This window comes from Anguilla anguilla, chromosome 3, assembly GCF_013347855.1.
Source record: "Anguilla anguilla isolate fAngAng1 chromosome 3, fAngAng1.pri, whole genome shotgun sequence".
Lineage (NCBI taxonomy): Eukaryota > Metazoa > Chordata > Actinopteri > Anguilliformes > Anguillidae > Anguilla > Anguilla anguilla.
Genome location: NC_049203.1, coordinates 65,995,081 through 66,007,476, shown reverse-complemented (window position 1 = coordinate 66,007,476; position 12,396 = coordinate 65,995,081). Strand labels below are relative to the sequence as shown.

The 12,396-nt window shown below is 43.5% G+C and overlaps 1 protein-coding gene and 1 long non-coding RNA gene across 7 annotated transcripts in view; one reads left to right on the top strand and one right to left on the bottom strand.

The window, feature by feature from the left end:
• The window catches only part of LOC118223685 (GTPase IMAP family member 8-like), a 24,874-nt gene extending 12,478 nt beyond the window's left edge, over positions 1–12,396 (bottom strand). Inside the window, exons 1-5 of one of the 6 annotated variants that reach the window (XM_035410559.1) lie at positions 11,641–12,396; positions 10,423–11,106; positions 9,199–9,620; positions 2,699–2,843; positions 1,312–2,166 (exon numbers count right to left, since the gene is read on the bottom strand). In XM_035410559.1, the coding sequence (XP_035266450.1) occupies positions 2,054–2,166; positions 2,699–2,843; positions 9,199–9,620; positions 10,423–11,106; positions 11,641–11,683 (1,407 nt within the window). In that variant the 5' untranslated portion in view covers positions 11,684–12,396 and the 3' untranslated portion in view covers positions 1,312–2,053. Of the gene's footprint in view, positions 1–1,311; positions 2,167–2,698; positions 2,852–5,330; positions 6,601–9,053; positions 9,621–10,422; positions 11,107–11,640 lie in introns of those variants that run through there. The other 5 variants (XM_035410560.1, XM_035410555.1, XM_035410558.1 and 2 more) reach the window with 5 other exon arrangements.
• On the top strand, positions 4,038–5,242 carry LOC118223687. Its single transcript, XR_004764482.1, has 3 exons — positions 4,038–4,265; positions 4,379–4,496; positions 5,228–5,242. It is a non-coding gene; the product is annotated as an uncharacterized LOC118223687 (long non-coding RNA).

Below are 12,396 nucleotides of genomic sequence, written 5' to 3'. Positions count from 1 at the left end.
TGCACTTAGATTTGACAAGGTGGGTCTTTTGAGACCCCAGGCAACGGCTTCAGACGCTCTGCAACTAACCAGTGCACACCGCTGCAATTTTCTCTGCAACATTCTAAAACCGTTTTGTCTAGTTTCGAATGATTGATCTAAATTGGCCTTAACGTTACCGTTATTTACATTGCCATCAAGTTCATCAGTATATTATAATGATTGGAATAAAGCCGTCTTTACACAGAGCATTAACCAGGGGTATAGGTGGAGCAGAGCCAGGTCTGATTTCAGTGTAAAGATGTCAAACCGGAGAAAACTAAATAAAAGAATACAGCAGTATGGATTAGCGTTATTTTATTACGCGTCCTCATATGGTCCTTCAGCCTTGCCCTTTTTGATGAAATCTCCTTTGTTTTTGTTTTATTATTCGTGTTCTGACTGCTAATTTAACACCCAGCTCCGCTTTATTCTCGAACAGTTGGCTAGCAAAACCAGAAACACCAGCGGTAACATTTTGCAAGGCAGCTGTTTCAAAAATATCACACAACAATCATTCACGAGAGGCTGTTTAGAGATACATAATTGTACGAGCCGCAGCGAATCCCGCAAATTCTTCTCTGCAGTGTAAAGATGTTCATACCGGGCAAAAGGTGGATAAAGAACGTCTGTGGAAATTGATCATCACTAATTCTACCCCAGGTCTGCTACAGCATTTTAACCCAGCTCGGCAGTATAAAGGCAACTTAAGTTAGCCTAATCTTAGACAATGAATGGGTGTGTACATAGCGTTACTTTTATAACAACCACTTTTATTCAGTAAATAATAAGTTATAGTTGGCGTGGCCCAGGTGCCAACTGACTGACGTCACACAGGCGACACTGGTTGGATCCAGAGACTGTTGGATCCGGTTGGATCTCTGGGAAGTGAGGTCCAAAAACACACCTGCAATTACTGCTTTTCGCCATTGGTACCGCCAAAGAGAACAAAACAAATCTTCGAGATTGTAATTTTAAATAGTCAAGCTACGCTTTTTATTGATTCTTCTGTCCATGTCACTGTCACAGGAAAAAAGATTTAATGGCTCTATCATTTTTTTGTACTGTACACGGGCTGGCAAAGTAAGATGTAAACATGTATTTTTTGATTTTTAATTAATTTTTGTAGCCAGCAAATTATGAATTTGTACTAGAAAGAAAATCCTAAAGTAATTGAAGAGCTATGTGTACAGATGGTCAGTGAAAATCTTCAATATTTACATAGTACAACAATATTAAAACATTCTTTTGGAAATGAAATATTTTTAAAAATAAATGACTGACGCACCAGTGTATCCCAGTATGCTTTATACACATGGTTCTGCTAAATTGTGCCAATTCATTCAGAAATAGGGTTCATGTGGGAGAAATGTGTATATAAAATTAAACGCCACATTATCCCTCTCTGACTGAAACACACATTAAACTTGTATGAGGTCTGTATGTTTCATGAGTCTAATCAAAGGCCTAGTGAAACCTCCATACTACTCCTCCTCTCGCTTCTTCCCTTCTCTTCGGATCTCTCTCTTCCTCCAAACATCCCTCCTAGTGCTCCTACTACAGCCCCTAAGACACTTCCCCCAGCAGCCCCTACGACACTTCCCCCAGCCACCAAAGCCGTTGATATGCTCCCAATTCCTGAAGCCCCTAAGAGAGTTCCCCCAGCCACCCCTGCTGGACCTATCAGAGCCCCTGCTACACCCCCTATTATTGCCCCCGAAACTAACAATATAGGCTTCAGGTACCCCTCTGCACCCTGTCTGGCCTCCTCCCTGTAATGCCGTCTGAGTGCTTCCATCTCTTCTTTATGCCTCTGCCTTAGCTCCGTCTCTTTCTCCTCCCTCCTCTTCCTTTCTTCCTCCTCTACCCATGCCCTCTGCTCTTGCTTTCTCTTCAGTTCTCCCTCAAGCTCTCTTACGTGTTCAACCCTCTCTCCTTTGAGCCTGTTCTGCAGGTTCTGAATGACCGCAACCAAGATTGCTCCAACGCTCTCCTGGCCGAACTCCCTTTCCAACTCCTCCAACTCGGCTTGTTGTCATTCTCTTAGCTTCTCCTCCTCTCTCTGCAACTCCTGCTCTCTGTCCCCCGGTTTCTCTTCCTCCACACGTAACGGCTGACCCAGATGTCCTTGGCATGTCTCTTCCGTCACTGCAAAGCCAAACAAAAAGTTCACACAGTCTTCATATGCAGCATTTCCCTGTGATCTCATGAATATGCCATCAGATTATTGTTTTACAAATTCAGGAATTAAATGCAGAATAAATTAAGATCCTTCAGAAGCTACTAAGACCTAGAACTAATGCACTTGTTGTACGTCGCTCTGGATAAGAGCGTCTGCTAAATGCCTGTAATGTAATGTAATGTAATGTAGTTAGGTCTTTTTCATATGGATCTAATATCAGTAGTACATGAGCAAGATAATGATTCCCTGGAAGGCGACACAACCAAGAGCTTCCATAATTTTAATCATCTCATCCGTCAGATGAGAAATCTCCAGCTGTCTGTTGTCATCTCTGAACCTTGTGTCTAATTCCAGGCTTCTGGTTTCTTGACGCCTCTGTTCCAGCTCTTTTCTTTCACCTGTTCTGTCTCTCTGTCTTTCTCCTCATACAGTACATTTTGTTCAGCTCCCTGTTTTGGTTTACCTGGTACACTCCATGGAAGGAGTATGCATACTTACATTCAGCATCCATTCCATCCACTTTGTCCAGCAATTCTTCGACCTGAGAGCGATGGGTGCTGTTATTGTCCAAAATATGATACCTGTTCCCGCACTCGTCGACGAGACCGCGGAGCTCGTTCCACCTCTCGATGTGCGTCTCGATGTCCGTCCCTTTAGGGTGCCTTGTAGCTTATTTAGCTTTTCAAATTAACGTTTTTTTTACAACAAGTTAATTTTGTTAACCATTAAACGTTAATAAACGGAGTCCGCAAGCGAGTCTTTCCCCCAGTTCACTTTTTCTTCTCAGGGAAATTCTAATAAACATGTATAGCCTGAAGTAAAAGGCGGGACACATTACTGAGGACTTTACCCCCTTGTCGCCATAGAACTTGTTTGCAGGTTGCGTGCATCCTTTAATCTGCATGTTTCCTTGAACGGCGTTCTACGCAATTTTTAAAAAAACTTACCGAAAATATTACAAAATAAGCGTGCTAAGGCATATCTATGAATGAAGCATAGAGATAGCTATGCACCGGGAATATCTGTATCTACGCGCTTTCTACAGATTATCTCTGGTTTACCTGTATTTGTTATTGTAAAATGTGTTCGGGCCATTTCTGGGCGTGGCACTCTTATGTGTGAGGAGGGGTTTTAATCTCGTGATCCGCACTCATTCAAGTAGTGGCGTTTTGTTTATTATAGCGTACCTTTCCAAGTAGCTGAACAGTCTGACTTGATGGTGGTTCGACACATTTTTACAACCTGTGGTGTATGCAAGAGTATTACCTGTCGCATGGCTACCTTGCGTTAATTCTGACATAGAAACAGGCTACAGAATATTTACTCTATGAATGAATCCTAGGTTCTATAAATGCATTTTTAATTGAATGGAATATAGGTACACATTTTCTGTACTGTACATGTGGAGTTGAAAGAAAGCCTTTTTTTAATGACACGCTGGAATAAATTTTGTTTGAAACTCCCACATGAACAATGTAAAATATGGACAACGTTTGAGCAGCACGTGAGAAGCATGTTTATTGATTAAAAACAACCATCTCCATATAGCAACAGACACAAGTGCAAGTAGGATAGGAGGCTGCCATCTCATCTGAATAAAAGGAGAGAAGGGGGAACCTTGGTCGCCCCAGCAACAGGCAACCTGAAGACATTTTTTTTTAAACGTTCTGAAGGGCTTGCGGAGGATCAGTGAGTTTTACGGAAAAGGTGCGATGCTTCACATGGGCCTAGCGGGGTGTCCGAATCAAAATACAAGCGTCCTTAGTCACCCATTTCTCGTCCTTTTCGACCGCGGGCGTAAGACACGGAGACAGGCGAGGAGGACTAGATCTGAATTCCAGCGGGGCACCCTGGGAACGCTGCCAGAACTCAACTTGTTGGACTCAAATGACTCAAATTCTGTATTTGAAAAAGTTATTATAACTTCACATACAAGTATGACATTTCTGTACAGATTTCTTCATCAGATTCTGCCCCCAAACCAAAACCACAGGGGTCAGAAATTCGTTTAATGCCCAAGTCAATTTATTCCTCATTCTGCAACCAATGGATGGCACTTATTGGCGTAAGTTGGTTAAAAATAGGAGGTATAAATATCCAAACTTTCTGTTAAAGTCTCTTCTGTTTCTCCGTGGATTCTTCCTTTTCAAATTGCTGACATTTTTCTTCTTTTCTCAGGCATTCTTCTCCATATTGATAATGTTTGTTATACAGTGGGTATATGCTGGCATCAACATTGTAGTCGCCATTATCCTCTTCCTCTACATTGGACAAGCAAGCCCTGGTCTGCCAATAGGTGAATACAGGCTTCTGAATGTTGCCATTTCCTCCAGAAAGATACCTATAAGTTTAATCTGTTAATTATTTGAGCTGGCTATTATATTCACTGAGGTCTGAAAATGCTCATCAGAGTCAAGGAAATTTAATTTTGGAGAAATGTACTTCCCTCATCGCAAGTCAGTGTTAGACGTGAACAACATAAAGAGATGTCTCAAGGCATCTGTCTACAAGCATGGATTCTGACAAGGGTATAGGGTGACACACACAGTTTGTTTGATATGGAGATTTCTCAGAGTACTTTGCGTAGATCTATCCTGTTTAAAGTAATATTAAACTCAACAAAATGTGCCAAGCAATAGAGAATGGAACCCAGGGAAAGGTTTATTTATTTTTTAATTTTTTTTTTTAGAAGTAACAAGCATGGACTAAATAAATGGCCAGTGTGCTTGAAACATCCAACCAAACACTTTCCCTGGGTAGTATTATTAAATGGAACTCTTGAACCTGCAACATCTTCAGACGGTTTGTTTGTTTTGTTCAGACACTTTTGTCCATAGGTATTTTATTTTTATTTTATTTTATTTTTTAGAAGTAACAAGCATGAACTAAATAAATGGCCAGTGTGCTTGAAACATCCAACCAAACACTTTCCCTGGGTAGTACAATGTATTAAATGGAACTCTTGAACCCGCAACATCTTCAGACGCTTTGTTTGTTTTGTTCAGACACTGTTTGTTTTGCCCATAGGAGCAGCCGCTCAGTTCTGTTTCTTCAGATGGGTACGGTCCTCCCTGAAGAAAGTGGGCAGGTGTGTGTTTATTGCTCGCGTGTATTACAAATGACAAAGGTCCTTTTTCAGACAACTTTAATTCAAAGTATCAGAATGTGTACAACAAAATCTATGTCCGATCAGATAAAAAGAAACATACACCCGTTAAATGTAAAATGTTAAAACGTTCAGTACTCAAGGCTTGCCATACATGTCAATCATAAGTCCCACCCCCATTACATTACATTACATCACAAACATTTAGCAGACGCTCTTATCTAGAGCGACTTTACACTACTATTTACATAGGATATACACTGAAGTAATGCCAGTTAAGTGCCTAGCTCAAGGGTGCAACGGCAGTGTACCCTACCAGGGAATCAAACCTGCAACCTTTAGGTTACAAAACCAGCTCCTTACCCATTATACTTGCCTTGTTTTGATTTTCAGGAAGGAACCAACCCTCCAGGACCAGATCGTGCTAACGCCCTTGTTTCTGGCTGTTGGCATGGAAACCCGACAGGTGACAGAGGACAACGCTGACTTTGCCTCACGTGACAGATATCACGTGATCACGTATATAAAATTAAACACCACATTATCCCTCTCTGACTGAAACACACATTCAACTTGTATGAGGTCTGTATGTTTCATGAGTCTAATCAAAGACTCATTTTAATATCCATACTTCTCCTTCTCCCACTTCTTCCCTCCTCTTCAGATCTCTCCCTTCCTCCAAACATCCCTCCTAGTACTCCTAATGCAGCCCCTAAGACACTTCCCCCAGCCACCCAAGCTGCTGATATGCTCCCAATTCCTGAAGCCCCTAAGAGATTTCCCCCAGCCACCCAAGCTGCTGATATGCTCCCAATTCCTGAAGCCCCTAAGAGAGTTCCCCCAGCCACCCCTGCTGGACCTATTAGAGCCCCTGCTACACCCCCTATTATTGCCCCCGAAACTGCCAATATAGGCTTCAGGTACCCCTTTGCACCCTGTCTGTCCTCCTCCCTGTAACGCTGTCTGAGTGCTTCCATCTCTTCTTTATGCCTCTGCCTTAGCTCCATCTCTTTCTCCTCCCTCCTCTTTCCTTCTTCCTTCTCCAACCGTGACCTCTGCTCTTGCTTTCTCTTCAGTTCTCCCTCAAGCTCACTCACATGTTCAACGCTCTCTCCTTCCAGCCTGTTCTGCGGTTTCTGAATTCTGAACTCCCTTTCCAACTCCTCCAACTCGGCTTGGTGTCGTTCTCTTAGCTTCTCCTCCTCTCTCTGCAACTCCTGCTCTCTGTCCCCCGGTTTCTCTTCCTCCACACGTAACGGCTGACCCAGATATCCTTGGTATGTCTCTTCCTTCACTGCAAAGCCAAACAAAAAGTTCACAGTCCTCATATGCAGCATTTCCCTGTGATCTCATGAATATGCCATCAGATTATTGTTTTACAAATACAGGAATTAAATGCAGAATAAATTAAGATCCTTTAGAAGCTAATGATAAGACCTAGTTTGGTCTGTTTCATATGGATCTAATATCAGTAGTACATGAGCAAGACAATGATTCCCCGGAAGGGGGGACAACCAAGAGCTTCCATAATTTTAATCATCTCATCCTTCAAATGAGAAATCTCCAGCTGTCTGTTGTCATCTCTGACTCTGACTCATCTCTGACCCTTGAGTCTAACCCTAACCCATCTCTGACCCTTGAGTAAACGCAGAGGCGGGGGGGTCTGCATTATGGTTAACTCTCGCTGGGGTACGGATGTAGCAGTACTTGCTAAACACTGCTCACCAGACCTGGAGCTCTTAACTATAAAAGTCCGTCCCTTCTACCTCCCTCGGGAATTCAGCTCCGCTATAATCACAGCAGTCTATATACCCCCACATGCGGATAAAATGCGCGTGCTAGAAGACCTTTACGGAGTAATCAATGGACTAGAGAACGCTCACCCTGAGGCAGCTTCTATTGTTGTTGCCGATTTCAATAGGGCTAATATGAGGAAAGTTTTGCCTAAATATCACCAGCACATTAACTTTCCTACCCGTGGTGACCAGACTCTTGATCATTGTTATTCTCAAATACGGGACAGCTATAAACCCCTCCCCCGCCCTGCCTTTGGCAAGGAGGATCACACCTCCATTCTTCTCCTCCCAACCTATAGACAACGCCTAAAACAGAAAAAACCGGTTTTTCGGGCAGTTCAACGCTGGAGTGAGGAATCCATTGCCACCCTCCAGGACCGTTTTTAAACCACAGACTGGCAGATATTCTGTGTTGCAGCTGATGGGGACATTGATGAATACACAGACTCTGTCTCAGCCTACATCTCCAAGTGCATTGATGATGTCATCCTGAAAGTCAATGTCAGGACCTTCCCCAATCAGAAGCCCTGGGTTAATGGTGATGTCCGTGCTAAGCTCAGAGCACGGTCCTCTGCCCATAGCTCTGGGGACCTGGAGGCCTTGAGGAAGTCCAGATATGACCTACTTTGAGCGGCTAGTCAGGACCCACATCTGCTCCTTTCTTCCTGACACCTTGGACCTCCTTTAATTCGCATACCGCCCCAACAGATCTACAGATGACGCCATCGCCCTGACAGTGCACACCGCCCTCTCCCACCTGGATAAGGGAGACACGTACGTGAGGATGCTGTTTATAGACTACAGCTCAGCATTCAACACAATTGTGCCTGCTAAGCTCGTTCCCAAGCTCAGGAACCTGGGACTTAACACCTCCCTCTGCAACTGGATCCTGGACTTCCTAACGGGTCATGCCCCCATTCACATCGACGGAGCTGAAGTGGAGAGAGTCTCCTGCTTCAAGTTCCTCGGTGTGGTCATAAATGATGACCTCACCTGGTCCAGGCAATCAGACGCAGCAGTGAAAACTGCCCAAAAGCGCCTATACTTCCTGAGGAGACTCAAGAAGTTTGGCATGTCTGCCAAAACCCTCATCAATTTCTACAGGTGCACCATTGAGAGCATCCTCACTGGCTGCATTACTGCCTGGTACGGCAGCTGCTCCACTGCTGACCGCAAAGCCCTCCAGAGGGTGGTGAAGACAGCGGAGCGCATCACTGGCTGCCACCTCCCCTCTGTGCAAGGCATCTACCACACACGATGCCTTAGGAAAGCACAGAAAATCATAAAAGACTTCAGCCACCCAGGCTATGGTCTGTTCTCGCTGCTGCCGTCTGGTAGACGCTACCGGAGCATCCGGGCACGGGCGACCAGACTCACAAACAGTTTTTTCCCCCAGGCCATCAGGCTTCTCAACCAGCAACATTAATCTCAGGGATCACATTTATCACATGACCTCCTATGTATGCTCCTTCACTTCCTATGTACGTTCAATGTACATTATCACAAACTTACGCACGTATTCATCAGTACTCCTGCACTTTATATGTTTAATGTTTAATATTTAAATATTTAATACTCCTCACTGTCCATATCCCCCATCTGTACAGGCTGGTACTGCTGCTAATATTTAATATTATGTTTAATATTAAGTATATTTTAGATATTTTTTGATATTTTTGCTCTTGCTTCTACGTAGTTGCTGCCTGCCATGTCATAAGAATTTCTTTGCTCAGAATGACCTTGTGTTATACGGTGCACTTGACAAATAAAAACACTTTGACTTTGACTAATTTCAGGCTTCTGGTTTCTTGACACCTCTGTTCCAATTCTTTTCTTTCACCTGCTGTTCTACCTCTCTGTCTTTCTCCTCATACAGTACATTTTGTTCAGCTCCCTGTTCCTCTCTTTTGGTTTACCTGGTACATGCTAAGGAAGGAGTATGCGTACTTACTTTCAGCGTCCATTTCATCCACTTTCTCCAGCAATTCTTCGACCTGAGAGCGATCGGTGCTGTTATTGTCCAAAACGTGATATCTGTTCCCGCACTCGTCGACGAGACCGCGGAGCTCATTCCACCTCTCGATGTGCGTCTCGATGTCTGTCCCTCCGAGCCCGTCCCCCCGAGTGAACAGCACCAACGTGCGTTTTCTGGCCTCCTCACTGAGAGCCGAGAGATGCTCCTCCGCTCGCCTCCTGTCCGTCTCCGTGAATGACGAGTTGCAGCGTACCACCAGGAGGAAAGCATGGGGTTTGCCTGCACACACAGACTCGCTTTGCCTAATCTGCTCTTTGACGCGCTCCGTCTCGTCCTGCCCTGAGGAGTCCCTGTGCCAGCCCAGTGTTTCGACCACAGTAACCGTCCTCCCGCCCACTTCACCCTGCTTCTTCACGCACTCCACAGCTTTATGCGTCGTGTCAAATTCCTCTTTTCCCAGGATGGTGTTTCCTGTGGAACTCTTCCCAGCGCCGAATCCTCCCAGGAGAACCATCGTTGTATCTGGGAAATTGTGTCCGGACTCTGACAGAGAAAGACAGCATAATATAAATCACTTGGTGCCATTTGTTTGATGACAATTCCGTAAAGAACAATTGTACCATCCTTGTTACGCTGAGTGAGGGTATTACGTGCTGTTTGATCTATTCAGCAAAAGTGGCGGAAAATTAAACAGGTATGAATGATAATATAAGCCGGACCAGGAAGATGTTTTGCTCTAAGCAAAGTCTGGCCATCTTGTTTTTTTATTAGTTTTTTATGGGCTTTTCAGCTTTTATTGTACAGGATAGTGTAGAGAGAAGAACGGGGAAGAGAGAGGGAGAGACGTGCGACAAAGGTCGCGCGGTCGGACTCAAAGCGCCAGCGTCGCGGCTCGCAATGAGCATGTGGACAGTGCTCTACAGGCTACGCCACGAGACACCCCATGTCTGGCCATCTTGTGCGTTGCTAATAAAGCAGTGGTCAGATATTTTGGAATGAATTATGATTTTGTGTAGGTGTGGCCTCAACAGAAGCTAGCAATTCAAGCCAACTCACCTAGTGACTTATAACTCAAACCCTTGCTAAAGGTTATTAAGCGCTAATCAGCTTGCAGTATTTTTAGCAGAAACCAATTCTACAGAAACAGTAACTTCCCTTTCCAGACACTGCCCTGTTACTCAAACTACGTTCCTTTAGAGCCAAATAACGGCTGGTTTTCTACCCTCCCTTTTCCTGGGAATCAGTTGCTCCACTTGTTCAATTAATTACCTGATAGAAAAGAAAAAGGCTCAAATTGGATTTGAGGGCCAGATTTGAGGTAAAAAAAATGTTTTTAAAAACTCACCCTTTATCATCATCATTTCTTTGAGTGTTTCTCTTTGTTTTCTCTTTTCTCTTTCCTTGATGAGCCTCTGTTTGGCATTTTCTTCCAATCTTTCCTTGTTCTCTTTTACTTCTTCTAAAAGCTCCCCCATTTGAAAATGCTGGAAATCATTTCCTGTTACCACAGTAACTATGCTCTCCAGAACCACCTCCCTATTTTCATTGCTGAGGATGTTATACTGGTTCCTACACCTCCGTATAAGCTGCTGCAGGCATGGTTCCTCCTCGATGTGCTTCTCGACGGTTTTACCGCCCAACCGCTCTTCCCCGGAGAACAGCACTATTGACCGTCTCCAGATGCTATCAGAGAGCAGCTCCAGATTTTCCTCCACCTCCCTCCTCTCTGCTTCTCTAAACGGGCGCAATGGAACGAGCATGAGGAAGGCGTGTGGTCCCGGCAGACACAAGGACACACTTTCTTCGATCTGCTGTTTGACATGCTTCCAGGGTTCCTGAACAGAATATTCTACCCAGTCTGGTGCACTGACTATAATGACATGCCTGTCTTGCACTTCACCCTCCGTCTTAATGTCTAGGTTCGACAAAGCTTGTGTTCGGCCAAGGATGGTGTTTACTGCCCAGTTCTTCTGTTGCTTGTCATTACAAATGAGCACAATTCTGAGCTTGGGCAAACGGGACGTTACACCTATGAAAGACAAAAGTGAGTGAGTGCCTCTTCACAAGTTATATTCAAACAAATAAATTAAAACTGGATGGGGTGACAAATGCATTATAAGCAACACAACCACAAGGGTAAAAGAAAAGAATACAATCAGCAAAAAATATTTAATGAAATACACGGCATATTCTATACTGCCAATACAAAAACAGATTCAGTGCCATGAAAAAGTATTTGCCCCCTTCCTGATTTAATATATTATTGCATTTTTTGTCACACTGAATGGTTACAGATCTGTTGACAAAATGTAATTAGACAAAGGGAACCTGAGCAAGCACAAAACATACTTTAAAAAATGATTTCATTTATTTAATGAAAATATGTGAAAAAGTAATTTCTCCCTTAAACTTCTCCCTATAACAATAACTGGTTGTGCCACCACCTTTAGCAGCAATAACTGCGACCAAACCCGTCGGAGGATTTGATAATCCCCCCCTATTCCCAATGTAATTTATCTACGCACTTGTCTGAATGTAGGCTATATGTGCCAACGTAACTTACCAAGTCCCGGATCTGGTGAGGATGTTCGTAATATTTCTCCCATGTCTGAAAATGCCTGTTATTTAGCTTTTCAAATTAAAGCTTTCGTACACCAAATTTATTTTGTTAACCATTAATCGTTGACATTGAACGTTAATAAACCGAGTCCGCGAGCTAGTCTTTCCCCCAGTTCACTTTTTACTTCCACTTCTCAAGGACATTCTAGTGCATTTATAACCTGAGGTAACTTTACTGAGGAATTTAACCCCTTATCACCACAGAACTTGTTTCCTGGTCGCATGCATCCTTTAATCTGTATGCTTCCTTGAACGGCATACTACGCAGTTTTTTTTTTTTAACCTTTTCGAAAATATTATAAAATAACTATGCCATGACATATCTATGGTGCACCGGCAATATCTGTCTATGCGCGCTTTCTCCAGATTATCACACGTTTACCTGTATTATGTTACTCTAAAATGTGTTCGGGCCATTTCTGGGCCTGGCACCCTTTTATGTGTGATGAGGGGTTTTCATCTCGTGATCCACACTCATTCAAGTAGTGGCGTTTTGTTTATTATAGCGTACCTTTCCAAGTAGCTGAACAGTCTAACTTGATGGTGGTTCGACACATTTTTACAACCTGTGGTGTATGCAAGAGTATTACCTGTCCCATGGCTAACTTGCGTTAATTCTGACATAGAAACATTCTGTAGCCTATTTACTGTACAAATGAATCCTAGGTTCTATATAAATGTATTTTTATTTGAATGGAAT